At 41.5% G+C, this 20,329-nt stretch overlaps 1 protein-coding gene across 1 annotated transcript; it reads left to right on the top strand.

Moving 5' to 3' along the window:
• The first annotated feature begins 13 nt into the window (after positions 1-13).
• On the top strand, positions 14-15,985 carry LOC101846097 (cation-dependent mannose-6-phosphate receptor). Its single transcript, XM_005109062.3, has 7 exons — positions 14-140; positions 5,654-5,849; positions 7,337-7,518; positions 9,908-10,020; positions 12,831-12,961; positions 14,403-14,529; positions 15,800-15,985. Exons 2-7 carry the CDS (start codon positions 5,668-5,670, stop codon positions 15,923-15,925), a joined length of 861 nt encoding a protein of 286 aa, XP_005109119.1. The 5' UTR covers positions 14-140; positions 5,654-5,667; the 3' UTR covers positions 15,926-15,985.
• Positions 15,986-20,329: the final 4,344 nt, after the last annotated feature.

Raw genomic sequence — 20,329 nt, 5'->3', positions numbered from 1 at the left:
TGACAAGTGTCAGGGGCAGTTACTCTCCACAAATTGCGAAGAATCCACACTAATCCACACAAGCAGGAACTAGGAACAAAACATCCTCTCTCAGAAGTGAGAAGTGGAGATAAAGACTTTCCACCTGAGTTCATTTGCAAGTAGGCATACATGAAGCTTAATTTCTTTTCAAATATTTTATGCTCCCTGCGATTTGGATATATGTATCTAGGTCTAACACTGTCAAGAAACCTAGATCTATTTGGCTGGAGCCGTGGGCTCTGCCTTTTTCCCATCGGAGCGTTTTCCCATTGTCTTGTTCTCTAAATCTATGATATGACGAGACACTCTTGTCATCTGTCTTCTGTCTTCTCCTGCTGATGCCGACTTCCCGCACCTAGAATCTAGATCTAGCTAGATCTAATATCTAGATCTAGATTCTAGTCAACAAAGATGTCGTTGCGTTTCGGCATCTTCTGTGTCAGGCCGCAGGCCTGTGGGCCGTGAGTGTGAGTGAAGTTGAAATTGACAATGATGCAGTCTTAGGGCTTAGGGGCACTCCTGTACATTTCGTCCCTCTAAACACATACTAGCATAAGCCACATCTGACCCGAAATCGAGTTATACCAATCATGCGATTCCCTTTATCCGATACTAGACGTCTAGATTAGAAAGTGGCTATTCTCACCCGCCCGGAAGTTCTCGCAAGATCAACTACTCCCCTCTTCTCTCTGTCTCTTTCTGAATACTGTCTATCGGTGTGGACGATCAAATTAACCAAAACAAAGTTAAAAAATGATGTTAAAACACAAAAGTAAATAAATTTGGTTGTCTACAAAGATGCTACGGCTATTTAACTTTTCGAATCGAGCCGAACAACGCGGGTCGCCATTTTGTTTTGTCCGGAAATTCTCGCGCTACTCCTCTCTCTCTTTCTCTCTCTCTCTCCACTGCCCACAGACAAAATTGTACGCTTTTAGTAGGCTACAATTGTAATGGAACGTTTGTTCACGGCACAGAATTCTACATTTTTCTGTTATCACAGTGTAGAATTCTGTGGTTTAGGGTGAACGCAAAATTTGGTGAACGCGCACCGGGTGAGAATAGCCACAAGACTCGCCTGCACTATTCTCACTCCGGGTGAGAATAGAGGTGGCCTCTAGATTACATCCTCTCAAAAGATTGTAGGAATCGAGCATTAAATAGCTGAGATATAGTTGATTCTAGTTTGAACGTATCCCACTTGCCCACAATTTAAAGATACAGCACGTACTAACACACTGTTGGTTAAACGCTAGTGCGTGACGTACACTTTGACCCATTGTTGTGTTTTAATTATACGGCACGTACTAATGTAAGCCACACAGCCAGGGCTGAGCCTATGGCAAAAAAACATCGCGCAGCGCTTCTAGAAAGCGGGAAGACAAGCTAAACTACACACTCGCCCGCGTGTGCAGTGTGCTTCGTGTGAGACAGTGAATGCTCAGACTCCACTTCTAAAAGTCCCTACTCGTCCTTTGTTTACAAATGGGATCCCGCTTTGAACAACCACTCTTTCTTTGACATGTGAGCCCTGCTGTTCAAACTCTGATTGACATTCAGAACCCTGGTGAAGTCTTAAATTCACAGACTGCATAAGTCATGGGTGTCCTACTGCCACTGAGAATTTTAAGGGACAAATAGATACACACGTATGTGCTTCAAGGACACTGATATGCTTAGTGAGGCAGACAGTGATGAAATGTCAGTGTGTGACTACGACTCAGATGGCGATCTGGAATTCTATCCTGGAACATGCGGGGCCAGAAAGTGCAATGCTGAAGTATGGGCGGCTTGTCCTGATTGTGAAATTCTTCTTTGCTTTTATCATTTCAATGAAGAGATTGCATCATGTGTTCAACATGGGAAAAGCACAAGAAGGTCAAAGGAAAAAATACAACGTGTAAAAGCTGTAGGTAGGCCCTCAAAGTTTAAGATTCCCGCTGGTGTGAATGTGAACACTGATGCTCCCAATCAGTTTCAGACAAAGGAAACGGTCATTGATGAGGGGGGGTGGAAGAATGCAAAGATCAGTTCCCGAGCAGTACACAATGGAGGGAAGTGAGAAAGGAAGAGAAACTCAGATCAAACAAGCAGAAGGAATCCAAAATGAAGAGGAATTTGGGACAAGAGTACACAAGCATGAAGACAAAAAAGAAGGAGCCTTCCAAACACATAAATAAAGCAAGATGTAAAGGAGACACGTGTACAAAACACAAGAAACAATGCTCAACAATTACTGACGAGCAGAGGCAGGCTATTTTTTACTCTCATATCACTTGCTTGAAGATCTAAGAATGAAACGGGAGTTTCTTGTGAGGCATGTCAAATGCTGTAAAAACCAAGAGGAAATACACTGAAGGCGAATCACGATGAAGTAATACCATGCTTACAGTTGGGGAGAGTTTTGTTCCAGTCTGCAAATTGTTTTTCTTTAACACTTTGGGCATTTCAGAACAAAGCACCAGAACGGCATAGAACAAAGTTACGTCCACTGGTATAGCTGAGAAGGACAAACAAAGTGGGAGACAATCTGAGGCAGAAAGAGAAAGGGATGCATTTGTGCGCAAAGCAATATCAGATCACTTGGACAGATTTCCTAAAGTCAAATCTCATTACTGTAAAGAAAAATCAACAAGAGAGTATCTGAGCCCTGAACTCAGCAAACAGCACATGTACCACATGTTCATCCAGGATCCAGGAATAGATACCCAGAACATGGCCTTCAAGTCCAAGCTTCACTACACACAACCTTGTATTCAAAAGTAAAAATCTGTCAATCCACCGGTCCAATAAAGACCAGTGCTCTCTTTGTGTCAATTATCATCAAGGAAATAAAGAATCAAAGACGGGTCTTAGGGAAAAGTTTGAGATCCAAGTGGGAGAAAAAGAAAAAGGTTAGGGAAATAAAGGTATGCAAGTGCAAGAAAGAAGCTCAGGAAAGTGAAAACATTCTCTCTGCAAGTTTTGATTTGCAGCAGGTCATTAACCTCCCTATGTCTCAGGAGAGCGCCATCTTTTACAAAAGGAGGTTGTCGAACAACAACCTGACTTTGTATAACATTGCTAACAGAGATTGTCACTGCTGCTCTTGGGATGAAACGCAAAGCAAACGTGGATCCTCGGAAATTTCAGCTACAGTCCACCATGCCCTGAAATTTTATGATGACCGTGGCATCAAAAAAGCTTTTCTTTTTGCCGATGGATACAGTGGTCAGATAAAAAATTTGATTACGCCTGCGATGATTTTGTACACAGTGAACAAAAGTGTGAATCTTGAAGAGATTTCATGGAGGTTCTTTGAAACAAACCATCGTCAGAACGAGGGTGATTCTACACACAGTGCAATAGGACATGCCCTGAAGAGCGCTGGGGATTTGTTCTAAGGTAGCAACAGTGATGTCTCTCGCTCGACATCAAAAACCTCACCTGGTTAATCAGATGCAGTCTAAAGACTCTCTGGATATCAAAGGCTTATCAAAGGACTTCAGAATCCTGGATGCATGAAGAGGATCTGATACAGAAGACTCATTGTCTTGGAACAATATCATACTGTGAGTTACTATTTTAAAAAAAATCATATTATATAGTTGACATCTTATATCCCGAGTAGCTGTTAACATTACCATTTGTCTCGGATAATACAGCCCGTGAATTTATACCAAATTGATCTTTCTTTGTATTTCTATTGTTATTTGGAAGTTACTATTTAGGCGTAAGCCACGCAATGAACGTATATATACGCTTTAGAATACAAAAGCACGTACTAATGTATCCAACAATTTAGTAACGTAAGCCACACATCGAGGCTTTCATCGAAGTAGCACGTACTAGCGTATCGGACAAAAAGGTCATTTTTCCTTCAAAACCAACTATTCTTACAAAGATGCTTCTAGCCAATTGAAAAGTAGTTGGCCCACACACGTTATGTCAAAATATTAAGGACAGGATCGGTTATTTGATGCCAAAATGGGATGGTGAAAATCGCTCAAATCTTTAAACGTCTCTCCTGCAAAACTAACAAAATGTGGCTTATGCTAGTTCGTGTTTTGAGGGACGAATTGTGGTCGCTTAGATCTAGATCTAGATTCTAGATCTAGACTTTAGCACTAAATCACACAAGCAAATACTACTGGATATCGAATATAGATCTATGTCTAGATATAATCTATACTGATTTAAACTTTCGGTATGGATGTTTTATCAGCAGATCTAGCCAACAAAATGAGCAGTAAAATTTCACTTTTTTATATAACAAGGTAAGGGGGTTTCAGGGGGGCTTGCTCCACTGAGTTTTAACCATAATTTGATCTTTTGCAATTAGGTTTGATTGGCTCTCTCCATTAGGCGTATTGGCACGCGCATCAAGAAGTAATCGTTTAGAACCAGAAGTAATCGTTGGAGGGGTCAAAATGAGTATCCCTAAACAGGACCGCAATTGTACAGGAGTACCATCTTAGGCCCCATTTACACGTACAGTTCATTGATCAACAAACTGTTGAATATTGAAAGAATGGCGGGCATTCGGTCAACTTCCCGGTAAAACTGGATGTGGAAGCGAGAAATCCTCTCAATATCGAAGGGTTCTCTGTCCAGGGACCAGATATTTTCCGGCCAGCGAACTGAAGGCCTGACGACGAGGGAGCGGCTTCTTAGATGTTGCCTCAGGCAGAGTTGAAAATGCATTCCAAAATTTTCCAAAATATTCATCGAATTAAAAAAAAAAAAAAAAGAATTCATGATCAGCTACCCAAAATTAGTCCAAATCACGCAGGGAACACAATTTAGATTTAATACCGGATTATCAAGTTAATTTTTTTTTAGTGTGTATTGTGTGTTTTGTCAAGGACTGACACTTAAAGGATAAAAAAAAGCTGTACATCTAAATAGAACTTCTTTCGTCGACGAACTTTCAGTTCAATGATGACCCAGATCTAGCGTCTGTCGGTTAAACTGTCAGTTTGTCAATGAATGAACTGTACGTGTAAAGGGACTCTTAGTCATTTCAAATTTAACCCATTGACGATGCTCTCTAACTAAATAAAATAAAATTGCAATGCTCTCTGAGCACGAAAGGGTAACCTCACACTTACCAGGCCAGTGTCCGCAGGTTTGGGAATTTTTATTGAATTTTTCTTTTTTGGTTTGGCTTTAGCTCAACAACTTTCATTTCCATTCAAGAGAACATTCCTGTATCGATTTTACTGAGAAGCGTTGGTTTACGGCCTAAAAGATGTAAATTTTCAATTTCCACGGACACTCAAGCTAAGGAAATAACGCAACTTTAGCGGGCATTTTCTCACTAATTTTACCTCTGAAACCAGCCTACCCCCACCTCCTTCAATCGCCAATATCTTGACTTGTATTCAAGATAAATGGATATTTTTTTACTTCAAAACAAGATGAATGGACAGGCTTTAAGATGGTACCAAAAACTCCATATATGCCTCAAAATTGACGAGCACCTGATTCCACCACGCTGTGACACAAATGCTTATTTTTGCTATCTTAGCCCACATAACCAACAACCCTCCCCCCCCCCCCTCCCACCAAACCTAGAAGGCTTATGTTACAACTCTTTATATGTGATCAAGATGTAGTCTACTTTGTCAATTTCCCCCCCCCCCCCCCCCAGCTTCTTTAGTTCCCATGATGAAGCCGGTCGGTGTTTTGCAGCAGCATTTAGCTTTGATCTTCCTGGTGGCTTCCCTGCTCTACGTCAGAAGTAGCGGCGCCAAGGAAGTTGAGAACAAATGCGCTTTCTCCACTTACGAGAGTGAAGAGGAAACCAAGGAAGGCTTGGCACGGATCGCATCCCTTATCGGTCGTGTGTAAGTTTTATTTGCTGTTTGTTGAACAATTTGAGGAGGGGGCGGGGGGAGGGTAATTCACACGTGTATGCATCAAAGGAGAGTACACCAAACTGTGTTTCTGTTCAATTCTTGTGTGTAGAAAGAGGAACAGAAACTGTGAGATCGAGGAACAAATAAAAGGGAGAGGAGAGGGCGAAGCAGTATCGATCCAAACAATCATCTGTTGTGCAGATATACACTACACCCGGTTCAATTTCTGGTTTGTGCAAGCTTGGTCGGCCGGTTGGTTGATAGATCTGAGGTTTGTTTGGGGTCGGTTTTTTTTGGGGGGGGGGGAGTTTGTACTCTTTTGATTCAAAGGTAGACTGGATTGAAAACTTTGTCCTTTATCTGGAGAAACTTACGGGTCCCACACTCATGGTGTGCCCATCATAGATAGCACGCAGGAAACTTGGATGTGTTGGGGGGTTTTTTTTCAGTGGAAGCATAGGGCTGGCATCATTCATGTTAGAATAATCTTCTGTTTCTTTTTTCTCACTTTTACTCTCTTTCTTAAATGTCAACACCATCTGTCTTTGTTTTTTTCTCTTTTTTTTTTCGTTCTTAGTTCCTACTTTTTCTTTCTTACTTTGCTTCCCAATGCTCAAAATGTGGCAAACTTTTCTGTGCCAGAATTGGTCTCATTGCAGAAACCACAATTCATCTCAACCTTAATTCTTCTATTTCGCTTGAGAAATATTCTTCTCTGCGGATGCAATGGTCGTCATCATCAGGCATTGACAAACCAACTATATATTATTATTTTTATACACTTAAATCAGAGGGTGCGGTGCTGGAGCGGTTAGTGCGCTCGTCTCTGAAGTGGAAAGTTCAGGTTCGAGCCTCACGGGACACAGATTTTTTTTCACACCCTCCTGCCCACCCAGTAGTAACGGGTACTGTACCTGACTTCGAGTTGGGGAAGTAAAGGCGGCGTGGAAAGGAACTGGCCACCCCACCACAATATGCCAAAGGCCCAGGAAGTTGTCTCTCTAACAAGGCAATCCCCAATGTCCGGATGGGATGTGGGAACTACTTTTTACACTTAAATTAAACATTTTTATCTGCATTTACTAAATCCCTGTTTAGAAAAGCACTCTTAAAATAATTTCTGCGTGCGTTAAAATTTACTCCATTTTTTGAAAGGTCCATCAAACAAAAACTATAGCAGGGTTGGGGTTTTTTTGTCACTGAAATGTGTTAATACTGGTGTTTCTGTAGTGTAGATTTGATGTATGTTGTGTATGTGGTTAAATTCTTGTGAACTAAAAAAAAACACCTCATAAAATGCCTAGACTCCAGTTCTGAAAATTTTTATACCCGAGACTCAAATGAGCTAATTTGTCAAAAAAGCATCTGTACTTGTTTCCTTGTTCTTACTCTCCCTCTCTGTCTTTATGTGTCAATAGTATCTGTTTTAGTTGTGTATTTGTACTCACTTTCGCTCTTTCCGCATTTGTCACCAGATTTTCCTCTCAAGCGACAGTAAAAAATGGAGATATATATAAGTTCAGGGTTGGTATTTGCGCCAGTGTCTCAAAATCGCAGCCTGACTTCGCAGTCACCAAGCAGATCTTGAACAACGGGAAACTGCAGCCGGAAATTCACAACATCGGCTCTTTGAAAAACACCCACATCATGTCTGGCAGTGAGTAAACACGTTCCTCAACAGTATGGAATATGTGATGCATGGTGGTGAAATCAGGTGCTCGACAAAATAATAAAATCGAAGAAATCGGGCATTTTCCCACTGCTTCTGCAATTTTTTCAGAGCTGCCACTTTTCCGCTAAATAGCGGAAACTCCCCTTCATCCAGCTTTTCCCGCTATTTTCTTCCTTCCTCCGCTGGACAGCTCTTGTCGCAAATTGCGATACTTTTTTTTTTACTCGCGGAAAACACAGAACCGGGAGAGAGACGAAAATGCGGCTTGCGCATGTCCGCCCATAGCTTTCTACTTCCGTTCTTCTGTGCCTAGTGCTAGTTTCCAATTGTTTATTGTGGAGCAACAGTTTCGATCGAGCATCAGGACGTTGGCGCGCCGAGTTGTCATTAAAAACGGCGGAAATTTGAGAGAAACTGATTACAGAATGCTAAAATAAAAGGAGCTGGAATGAGAAAGAAGCAGATGGTGTGCGACTTGAAAAGTTCATTAGAACATTTAACAAGCCGCTTGCTGCACTTTGTGTTTGGTGCGATAGGGAAATTGCTCAGTACAGTGGCAAAGGTGTTGCCTCCTTGATCCAATACTACTGCTCTAAATCAATGCACAAGTTGAAAGGGAAAGAAATCTTTTTATGAGACACCAGCTGGCAACAAACACTGGAATTTTAGTCTCCAAACTGTGTCAAATGCTAGTTAGTCAACTTAGTGCCTTGCCTTTTGGGTTTTTTTGTTTTTTTTAAATACATAATTTTAATTCTCAAGTCAAACCTCAAGGAAGAGTGGATGAATGATTGGGCCACAGGTACGACAGGAAGGAGGATGTATGGCCACATGAATAAACCACTGGTCAAAGATCCAATCAATGAGTTGAGGAGGGGAGATCAATCCATAATCTTCCAACTTAGAATACAACATGTACCCCTCAACCAACATCTCAACCGAATTGGAGTAAAGCAGTCTGCTGCCTGCCCACTATGTGACTACCCCTCAGAGACAGTGGAACATCATCTGTTCTTCTGTTGAAAACTAACTGATTTAAGGGGATGTTTTCTTCCCAAGCTGCCCCATACATCTAATTGCCTCTACTCCTCAAGATAACAATTAGAACAAACATGCAACTATTACCGAATGGCATCATGCAGAAGAGTTAACGCTCAGATGCTACTGGATTGCTAACAACAACAACATAATTTTAATTCAGTAGCATATGGTTAACATATACATAGGCTAGATGTTCCAATATATAATATTGCCTCTGGATCTCACTGGTATTACTCCGCCTTCGGAGAGCGCGTGTACGCCTTTGCGTGAATTTCCTCCTTTTTTAAAATTCCTGAGTGGCAGCTATGAAATTGAATTTTTGTTCTTTTGCTCATCACCTGTTTTGTCCATTTAAAAAAAAACATTTCTGCATGGATTTTACGAAAAACGATGAAAGGTACGAAAAAAGGGTAAATTTTCTGTTTCTTGCTAATCTCATTTATAGAGGTCACCATAATTTGGTGGCCATTTTGTCGCTAATTTTACCTATGAAGCCAGAAGACTTCCACCTCATTCAATCGCAAATATCTTAAGTTTTATACAAGATAGATGGGTGTTATTTTCTTTAAAATCAATGCAAACAATTAGATTTTAAGAGTACACCAATAACTTCATAAGCCCAAAAATTGACGAGTGCCTGATTTCACCGCATCATGACACATACATTGACAGAAAATTTTAACCTTGACTGCCGGTACCATCAGACTCTGACCTGTTACAGGCTGCTTTATATTGGAAATGGAAATTCTGGGTTCGTAGAAATGGTTTAGATGGACCTAGATGTAATGTGTATCTGAATTAAGTTGAAATTGTCGGATATGATAAGTAAGATAAGACTGGATTTTGTAATGATTTAAACAGATCTTGGTCAGATAAGACTGGATTTTGTAATGATTTAAATAGATCTAGATAAGATAAGACAAGATTTTGTAATGATTTAAATGGTAAGCTTATTTAATTAATGGCCAGTGGAAACCAAGGTTGCTATAGGTTTTCTTTGATGTTAACCTAAAATGGGTAAAAAAATATACTACGGATTCTCAGCATGTCCCCTGAACATAAAAAGGTTGACATATTATTTTCATCAACACCACACTTTTACGCACATCTATGAAACACAGCCCAACAGACAGATGAGTACTCTTCGAGACTCAGTTGACCAAGATTTTTTTTTTAGAACGTTTTTGTTTGGTCACTGTGCACTGAGTATCAGGCTGACGATACTTAATTTTAATGATGTGCACAGAGTATCAGGCTGACGATACTTGTCAGTTTTGTTATTTAAGATGCCAGCTGAATTTCGTCTGACGTGTGCGGTGTGTTTTGTCGCCAGCGGACTGGGCGGTGCTGGAGTACCGGAACGGGGACAATTATTACCATGGCCACTGTAACGAGGAGGAACGCCGCACGGTCATCATGCTGCAGTGTGACCCAGACGTTGATGATGTAAGTTGGCTCGATGATACAAGTTGGCATGCGGAGGGGAGAAGGTTTGTGCGGAAGGGAGGAGGTTTATGCAGACGGTTTGTGGGGGAGGGAGGAGGTTTGTTTGTGGAAAAAGGGAGGAAGTTTGTTTGTGGGGGAGGGAGGAGGTTTGTTTTGTGCGGAAGGGAGGAGGTTTGGTTTTTTTTGCGGAGGGAGGAGGTTTGTTTGTGGGAGAGGGAGGAGGTTTGTTTGTCTGTCCCCATCGTTTTATGCTCCCTGCATAATTTAGCAAAATTTGATCATTTTTTACATAATTTCTGATTATTTTCCTTTATCATTTTTTGTTAAAATTAACAGAATCGCATAATTTCACATTTTTGGGTTCAGTTTACGTAATTTCAGAATTTTTCTTTCATAAAATGACGGGGACAGGTTGGTGGAGGAGGGAGGAGGTTTGTGGAAGAGGGAGGAAAAAAATGGTGAAATGGTATGGGTTTAACGCCCCTATCAACACTATTTGATTATTTAAGGGGCGGGACCTCCTAGTTTAACATCCATCTCCGATAGGGCGGAGCCGAGTGGGAAGTTCGTGTAAAGTGCCTTTCCCAAGGACACAACGTCGGACCGAGCTGAGGCTCGAACCCCCGAACCCGCAATCTCACGATTACGAGTCCGGTAGCCTAACCACTAGGCTACCGGCACCCCTGAGGAGGGAGGAGTTTTAAGCATAAGGGAGGAAGTTTGTGGAGGAGGGAGGAGGTTTGTGGTTTTTCGTAGAATATATCCCTTCTATCTATAGGGACTGATCTGTCACAACTGACATCATGGGTGCTTGGCGGGTGCTCTTGTGTGGTCTGCTCCTTTATTCCTATCAAACATCTGTTGTCCTTACTCTCGTTCTTATTTTCTGTTTATGTTATTCTCTAGCTCTAGTAACTCCACTAATCTTTGGAATTCTTGCTAAAAATCTGAAACGAAACAGTCATCAGTGCTTGTGTTATAATAAATAAAAGTCTGCCATTTATATGATGGTACAATAGTGTATGAGTTATAGCAAAGAGTCTACATAACAAGAGGGGCCACTCCTCTCTTTGAGCCAATTAAAAAAGTGTCCTCAAAATTCTGTGGCGTCCTCTTCGCAAATGCGCACTTTTTGCGAACAGAGTTACCCTACTTGTGTTTAAAAAATTAAAGTGAAACTAGCAAGTTTTGGGATAAATTTCGGAAGAACGCTTTTTTAAAATGGTTACGCTGACTAGAAACCTTTTCCGGAGGAAGGGGTGATTGTTTTCTTCGTTTAATTTGACTTTAGAATGAAAGGCGAGAGGTCATTAAATAAAAAGAACCTTAAACTCCGTACTGAACGAAACCGAACTGCTGATGAACAGCAGTCGATCTGCGCATGCAAGAAGGTGCTATTCCTATTCTTCTTCTGGAAAAACGAAAGAGAGCTTCAAAACAGACTGCAGCGCCATCTGAAGCAAAGAGCGGACTTCCGGCGGACACTTTTTTGGCTGAGTGGCCCATCTTGTCATGTACTATCTTTGGTTATAGTTTAGTCTGGTACTTGTGAGACTGAGGCGTCAGTAGCCTAATGGTATAGGTACCGGACTCCTAATTGTGAGGTTGTGTTTGGTATTGGTAGTCAAGTCTTAGTTTTAGTTTTAGTAGAGGTTTTACAGCGCTCGCAACTGCAACTACCAGACTCTTAATCTTGAGATTGTGGGATCGGGGGTTCAAGGCTCAGCTCAGTCCATCTCTGTGTCTTTGAGAAAGGCACTTCACACAAATTTTTTCGTGGGACTCGGTTCTGTTGGAGATGGAGAGTAAAAATTGTTGCGAGGGTTGTAAACCTGTCCCATGTGGCGTGTTGCGAGGGTTGTAAACCTGTCCCATGTGGCGTGTTGCGAGGGTTGTAAACCTGTCCCATGTGGCGTGTTTAAAGGGTTGTAAACCTGTCCCATGTGGCGTGTTTAAAGGGTTGTAAACCTGTCCCATATAGCTTAACATGCGAGAGTGCTTAACCTGTCCCATGTGGCATGTTTAAAGGGTTGTAAACCTGTCCCATGTGGCGTGTTGCGAGGGTTGTAAACCTGTCCCATGTGGCATGTTGCAAGAGTTGTAAACCTGTCCCATGTGGCGTGTTATGAGGGGTGCTAAACCTGTCCCGTGTAGCTTAACATGCGTAACCTGTCCCATGTAGCATGTTTAAAGGGTTGTAAACCTGTCCCATGTGGCATGTTGCAAGGGTTGTTAGACCTATCCCATGTGGCATGTTGCGAGGTTTGTTAAACCTATCCCATGTGGCATGTTGCGAGGTTTGTTAAACCTATCCCATGTGGCATGTTGCGAGGGTTGTAAACCTGTCCCATGTTGTGGTGTGTTGGAAGGGATGTTAAACCTGTCCCATGTGGCTTAACATGTGAGGGGTGTTAAACCTGCCTGTGGCATGTTGCGAGGGGTGTTAAACCTGTCCCATGTGGCTTAACATGCGAGGGATGCTAAACCTGTCCCATGTGGCTTAACATGCGAGGGGTGCTAAACCTGTCCCATGTGGCTTAACATGCAAGGGGTGCTAAACCTGTCCCATGTGGCTTAACATGCGAGGGGTGCTAAACCTGTCCCATGTGGCTTAACATGCGAGGGATGCTAAACCCGTCCTGTGTAGCTTAACATGCGAGGGGTGCTAAATCTGTCCCATGTGGCTTAACATGCGAGGGATGCTAAACCTGTCCCGTGTAGCTTAACATGCGAGGGGTGCTAAACCTGTCCCATGTAGCTTAACATGCGAGGGGTGCTAAGCCTGTCCCGTTTGGCGTGTGTCTCAACAGAGCAATGCAGAGATGGTGTACATGGAGGAGTCCAAGTTGTGTTACTATTTGTTTGAGATGAAGCACCAGGCTCTGTGTCCTGCAGAGACCGCCAGCTCGGGACTCAGCGTTGGCTCCATCCTGCTGATTGTGTGAGTAAATGTTGGCTCTGTCCTGTTTGTAATTGTTGGCTCTATCTTGCTGACTGTGTGAGTAAATGTTGGCTCTATCCTGTGAGTAAATGTTGGGTCTATCCTATGAGTAAATGGTGACTCTATCCGCTGATTGTGTGAGTAAATGATGGCTTTATCCTGTGAGTAAATGGTGGCTATATCCAGTGACTGTGAGTAAATGTTGGGTCTATCCGCTGATTTGTGTGAGTATATGATTTTATGATGGCTCTATCCTGTGAGTAAATGGTGGCTCTATTCTGTAAGTAAATGTTGGGTCTATCTTGTGAGTAAATAGTGGCTCTATCCGCTGACCGTGTGAGTAAATGGTGGCTCTATCCTGTGAGTAAATGGTGCCTCTATCCTGCTGATTGTGTGAGTAAATGATGGCTCTATCCTGTGAGTAAATGGTGACTCTATCCTGTGAGTAAATGGTGACTCTATCCTGTGAGTAAATGATGGCTCTATCCGCTGATTGTGTGAGTAAGTGATGGTTCTATCCTGTGAGTAAATGGTGGCTCTACCATGTGAGGTAATGTTGGGTCTATCTTGTGAGTAAATGGCTCTATCCGCTGATTGTGTGAGTAAATGTAGGCTCTATCCTGTGAGTAAATGTTGGGTCTGTTCTGTGAGTAAACGGTAGCTCTATCCTGCTGATTGTGTGAGTAAATGATGGCTCTATCCTGCTGATTGTGTGAGTAAAATTTGGCTCTATCCTGCTGATTGTGTGAGTAAAATTTGGCTCTATCCTGCTGATTGTGTGAGTTAGTGTTCGATGTATCTTGCTCATTGTGTGAATAAATGTTTTCCCACTATCATTTTGTACTAATGGCAATATGCCATGGCTGTTATTGTTGTTATTATTATTATTATTATTAGACTGATTATTAGTTCAATTAATACGTGGGTTGTGGGCGGGTGCTCTGGTGTGGTTAGCTTCTTCTTTCCTATCAAACATCTATCGTGTTTATCTCCCCTCCTCTTTTGTGTTTGTTACTCTCTTGTAACACCTCTAATCTTTGGGGCTTATATGACCTTATTGTGTTGCAAGTGCTGTAAAACACTTACTAAATCAGCAAATTAATTTCATTCTTCTTCTTCTTCTTCTTCTTCTTCTTCTTCTTCTCCTTCTCCTTCTCCTTCTCCTTCTCCTTCTTCTTCTTCTTCTTCTTCTTCTTCTTCTTCTTCTTCTTCTTCTTCTTCTTCTTCTTCTTCTTCTTCTTTTTCTTCTTCTTTTTCTTCTTCTTCTTCTTCTCCTTCTTCTTCTTCTTCTTCTTCGTCTTCTTCTTCTTCTTCGTCTTCTTCTTTTTCTTCTCGTTATTAATTATACATTATTATAACCAGTGATTGTTGTCTCATGATGCTGATTGATGTATTTAATTCCCTGTGCAGGTTCTAATTTCTGTTGTTTGTGTTGCCCCAGATTTTTCACCATAGTGTCCGTCTACCTCCTGGTGGGCTTCCTCTACTCTCGCTTCGTCTTGGGCTCAAAGGGCATGGAGCAGATTCCAAACTACGAGTTCTGGAAAGATTTCGGAAATCTTCAAGCGGTACGTTTTTATCATAAAATAGCTGGATTACCAACGCACTAATGTGCCTAGATAGAAGATCTTTTTTTTTTTTCGATGCTCTGATTGGTTGGGAGGATATGTTGCAGTTTGTCAAAAATTTTCTGTAGGGTATATAGCAGTTTATAATGAAACAGCAGAATCAGATGACGTTTTTAATGGGTTCTTAAGCGTTTTGCGAAAATATAATGTTATTCCTGCTTTCCTACTTCCTATGTGATTCCATCATGGGCATCTACTCGAACAATATGATATATATATATATATATATATATATATATATATATATATATATATATATATATATATACAGTCAAACCTGTGTAAGACGGCCACCCATTGTCAAGGAGAAAAGTGGCCGTATAAGACAGGTGGCCGTCTTAGGCAGGACTGATCAAGATGAAGAAAACAAACCATTCCCATCTGAGGTCCCAATCGAAAATAGCCGCATTGTTGTTGTTTTTGTTGTTGTTGGTGGTGGTTTGTATTTTGTTTTTAATTTTTATTTGTTGCTGATTTTGCACAAGGGTGACAATAAAACGAAATGTATCAGACGAGGAAGACCGAGTGCCATGTTAAAACAAACACATGGGTCTCCACCACTTGGAGAACGAGCGACGCTTCTATCACAAGTTCATGTTGACATCCTTTGTTACTTTGTTACAGACTGGGTAAACAGTGACCACTCATCTCACTTACGATTAGTGTAAAAGTTCTGGGCGGGGCTTATGGGTTATGAGGGATCACACGCTTACCTCACCAACAACTGAAAATTAGTAGCTATTGGTCAACAGTGGGAGGGGCCTACGCAACATGATCGGTTGGAGGGACTACCTAACAACAAGGACAGGTGATTGAATTATGACGGCTCGCCCACAACGCCAGGGGCCAATGCACAATATATGACAAAACGTAATGGAGTCACAAAGGTTTCTTAGTGTGATAGGGGTTGTGTGTTAAAATATGGTGGCCGCGGCGGCGTTGAACAAGTGCCCGTTTTACACAGTTAAATTATATAGAAAAAACGCAAGGGGGGAAATGGAAAGTGGCTGTTTGTGCAGGTGACCGTCTTATAGAGGTGGCCGTACGGCAGGTTTGACTGTATATATATATATATATATATTATATCTGTCTGTCTCTCTTACTATCTCCTCCCTCTCTATCCCACCCCCACAAGTTATCCTCGGCCACTACTCTGTGTTGTTATTTATTGCCCTTATGACCTAGATTTTCCCCGCTTGTCTCCCCGCAGGACGGCTGTGAGTTTGTGTGCAGGACTCGCGAGCGGCGCTACTCGACCGGGGGCTTTGGGGGGATCGGGGACGACCAGCTGGACCCAGTGGAGGAGGTCAGGGATGAGAACCTGCTGCCCATGTGATAGAGCCGATTATATGTGTGTGTGTGTGTGTGTGGTGGAGTTGGAATGTGTGTGTGTGTGATTGGACTACTACAAGTGCTCCTGGCAAGGAGGGAAAGGTTCAGAATTCTTTTGTCCAAACCTGCTGCGAGTGTCGCGCTTCGTTACCATTCCTCGCTGGCTGACCTTTCCTAGCGACACCTTGACCTTGGCTGTCCAGGTGACACTTTGACCTTGATTGTCTCAGTGACGCTTTGACCTTGGTTGTCCCACTGACATTGTGACCTTGACATGACCTTTGACTCCTACGTGGGTTTACTTGTTGAGACGGAAAGGAGAGAAATCCTCAGAGGTCATGTGGTAACTCCCATGGTTGTGCCTGACGAAAACAGAAAAGGGCTTGTTTCACTTGTCAAGGTCAAGATGTCGATGTCGCAGGCACTGTCACGGTCAAGATGTCACGGGTACTGTCAAGGTCAAGATGTGACTGACCCTGTCAAGGTCAAGCTGTCCATTGGTTGAGTGTTTGTCTGTTGTGTGTAGAGGTCCAGGGTTCGCGTCCAGAGTTCAACCACACGTTTTGCTGCTGCTGTTTTCATTTCAGGTCAAAGGGCCTGAGTTTTCTTCAGCTGTTTCACGGCTGAACTGTTTTCACCAGCACCAGCAATATCCCATCCTGGAAGGAACTGGCTGGGGTACAGGAAAGAAGATTATTTTATCTTCTGTCCAATGTTCTTTGCTCATTGTTTTGTTTTAGAGTTTTTGTGTTATTGAGTCGTTCTGTATTGAGAGGTTTTTGAGTTTAACCGTTGTTTTTTGTTGCTGTTATTGCATATGTTGATTAACCATGACCCCTGCTCTTTAAGCTCCTCCTCCCTCTCTTTCTCTGTCTCACTCCCTTCCCCTCTCTGTCTCACTCTCACTCTCTCTTCCACTCTCTCTCTCTCTCTCTCACTTACTCCCTCTGTCTCTCTCACTCTCTCTTCCTCTCTCTCTCTCTCTCTCTCTTCCTCTCTCTCTCTCTCTCTTTCTTTCTCTCTCTCTTTCTCTCTCTCCTCTCTCTCTCTCTCTCTCTCTCTCTCTCTCTCTCTCTCTCTCTCTCTCTCTGCTTCTTTCCTTACTAGACCTCTCTATTACCTTTTTCCTTCCCAATATCAGTTGAAGACACAAGTGTGGCTATATCGGTTGAATATTGCATTGTGGTCTAAACTATATCGGGTAAAATATTGCAGTGTGATCTAAACTATATTGGATAAAATACTGGCATGGGATTCTCTAAAAACAGTTATGCCCCCTTTAGAACTTACCACTTTAGTTTTTGTTTAATGTTCCCCCCCGCGGTACAGTCAAACCTCCTTATACAGCAGCAACACCCCCCCCCCCCCAAAAAAAAAACCCCCACTCACATACTGCCAGGTTTTGCCAATGTACGGAAAAGGAACTCTTGTATAAACAAAGTAACAAAGTATTTAAGTCTTCACACAGCGATCTTTCCAACTGTCTGAAATGTACAGCCCTTATGAAGTTAGTGTCAATTTTCCTCACCATACTGCTGGCTAACTGGTCGCCAAAAGTACACACCACACACGACGCATAGCAACGACTCGTTGACTGCATGATATTATATAATCTCTCTCCCACGGCACCTCCGCTTGCCGGCAAAATATCTGGCGTTCCCAGATATCAGCCCGATGACCCCAATGCATTTGGGAACCAGTCAGGTTTTTAATTTTGTGCAGACCCGCACTCAAATCTATAATATATGACTGGTATTAGGTGGTCCGAGGATTGTTGAGTATCGGGTAAAAACAAACCCAAAAAAGACATCCTCAAATGTTTGCAGGGTCCTTGACACATAATTACAGCTTCGCTTATGACATGGCTGAAAGTTTTGATTTGAATTTTAGTAAACTTCAGCTGAGTTTCAGTTTGTGACCACATACACACAAACACACACACTCACACACACACACACACACACACACACACACACACACTAAACAGCTTTTAATACATGTACACAAAAAACGCAAGCAAAAAGACATTTTTCAAACACAAATCGCTCAGCGGAATCATTTCCCTTGACAGCTATTTCACAGAGGAGCCCCATTATACCACCAACCCCGCTATTCCGCCAACTTGGCACTCGTCTCAAGGGTGACAGGATAATGAGGTTTAACTGGTGGCGGTATAACGAGGTTTAACTGTCTTAGTCCTGACTTTGAACCCGCTGTACTGTAAATCAATCTCAAAACTTCCTTTTTATTCAAAACTGAACAGAGTTGCCTTATAATATTTCCTACTGTTGTTTACACATGATGTCCTGTCGTTGTGTGAACTTGTTTTGTGTGATTGTCTGTTCAGCAGTTTGAATATGAACATAATAATAAGTTTATTGTTTATTATCAACATCTTTGCTTTATTCTCTTATATTTTCTGTATTTACTACTAAACCGAATGTTTGTGTATATAAACTCTTGCTTTATTTCTTTCATTTCCCTGGTTAAATGTTGGGATGATTTGGTGAAGTGAAGTGTCTGTTGTTGGCTTCTGAGTACAAGAGTTCCAAGTTCGAGTCCTGCTCTCCTATGATTTCTTTCGTTTTTCCGATAAAAGTGCACCTGAGTTTGTTTTGCTCCAGAAATGTTATCACTCACTCAGTATCTCTCTACACTTGCTGTTCTGGTTTTTTCTTCTGGGCGTGGGACTTTAGGGTGGCCACAACGTCCTCTCACAAACCAACTGCCTGCCCATGAGGCAGGTCAACTGATTTTTCATATATATTTATTATATGTATTCATCTCATTTGGTATTATATATATTATGATATATTATTATATGTGAGACATTGTGGTGAAATCAGGCGCTCGTCAAAATAATGAGATCAATGAAATCTGCATTTTTTCGGCTGATGGGTTGTTTTTATTTTTTGCTCTCAACACCTTTTATGTCCATATTTATAAAAATTTTTGTGGATTTTACTGAAAAACATTGATTAAAGGCACAGAAAATGTAAATTATAAATTTACAAGGACTCTCGAGCTATTGAAGTTACCTAACTTTGGCGGCCATTTTCTCGCAAATTTTACCTCTGAAACCAGGCAACCCTGACCTCATTCAATCGCAAATGTTTCGACTTCTGTTCAACATAGATTAACTTTTTTTTTCACGAAAATGAAGGCAAATGGACAGTTTTAAGACAGTACCACAACCCCATGTGCACAACAATTGACGAGCGCCTGATTTCACCGCATCGTGACACATAGAGATCTATTATTTATCGTTTGGTTCGTCAAAGAAACTTGTGTGCTCTTCCTGTGCTTGTAAGCAAGGCATGATGATTGTTCCAGTTGTGTCGGATTCGAGACATGTTCAGGTTCCAGTGGCTTGCTGACTAGAGTTCTGTCTAGGCTGGAGAAAAAACCTTTCTCACAGGTTGAAATCTCTCTATTGGATTTTTAGCCGCTGGATCGGAAAAGTACTCTGTTGGATTTATTTTGGCGTGGAAAATATCGTCCACCATGGTGAGGAAATAGCAGAACAACAAAATTTCAGATGTTGTTTTTTTTCATGAAACATATTCTACTAAACTTGTTTCAAATGCAGGTTAAAAATGTATATTCAAATAAACAAACAAAAACTGACTTTTCTTACAGTATAAAAATTGGATAACTCCGGGCCTTCCTTTTAATAAATTAGTTTTTTTCCTTCTGAAAAATTTACCCAATGTCACATATCTGATCTTGATACAATGGCAACGATATATATATATATATATATCTGTCTTGTTTGTGGCCTATACTCTGACTCGGGGTGAGAAAGGATGATGGTGATGGTGAAGAAATATCATCTGTGCCTTTGATTTTTATTCGAGAGCATCTGAGTGGATAAATGTGAATGGGAAGCCTCAACTGTGGATGTCCGTTTTAGATCTGTGACTTGACGGTGAAGGAAGAGAAGCAGAATATTTAATGTCAAGATGACGTGTCCTTCTGAAATGTGTACATTTGAATCTTGCAGCGCCGATGTGCTGAAAAATTACTTCAGGAGAAATAATAATAAATTAATAATAATGGATTGCATTTATATAGCGCGTATCCACTTATGCAATGCTCTATGCGCTTAACATGATACATATTATGGATTTACGAATCAATTTTAAAGGCACATAGTGTTACATACTCGTGCACACACATATTCACGCATGCACGCACCATACACACATGCATACACACATGCATACACACATACGTACATATGCACATACGCACATACAAACTCACAACGATCTACAGCTTGGATGGATTCTGTCTAATAGAAATATGATGAAAATAGAAATGATTTTAGTTTCTTTTTAAAATTTTCTAGATTTTCTGCTTCTCTGATAGTTTTTGGAAGCCTATTCCAAACAAGTGGGGCAAAATA

This window comes from Aplysia californica, unplaced genomic scaffold (genome assembly GCF_000002075.1).
Source record: "Aplysia californica isolate F4 #8 unplaced genomic scaffold, AplCal3.0 scaffold00747, whole genome shotgun sequence".
Lineage (NCBI taxonomy): Eukaryota > Metazoa > Mollusca > Gastropoda > Aplysiida > Aplysiidae > Aplysia > Aplysia californica.
The sequence above is the reverse complement of the archived record's forward strand: the minus strand, read 5'-3'. Positions and strand labels throughout refer to the sequence as shown.

Coding starts and splice junctions, on each gene's coding strand:
- LOC101846097 (XM_005109062.3), top strand. CDS start 5,668: ATGATGAAGCCGGTCGGTGTTTTGCAGCAGCATTTAGCTTTGATCTTC. Junction 5,850..7,336: donor GCATCCCTTATCGGTCGTGT/GTAAGTTTTATT, acceptor ATTTGTCACCAG/ATTTTCCTCTCAAGCGACAG. Junction 12,962..14,402: donor GGCTCCATCCTGCTGATTGT/GTGAGTAAATGT, acceptor GTGTTGCCCCAG/ATTTTTCACCATAGTGTCCG.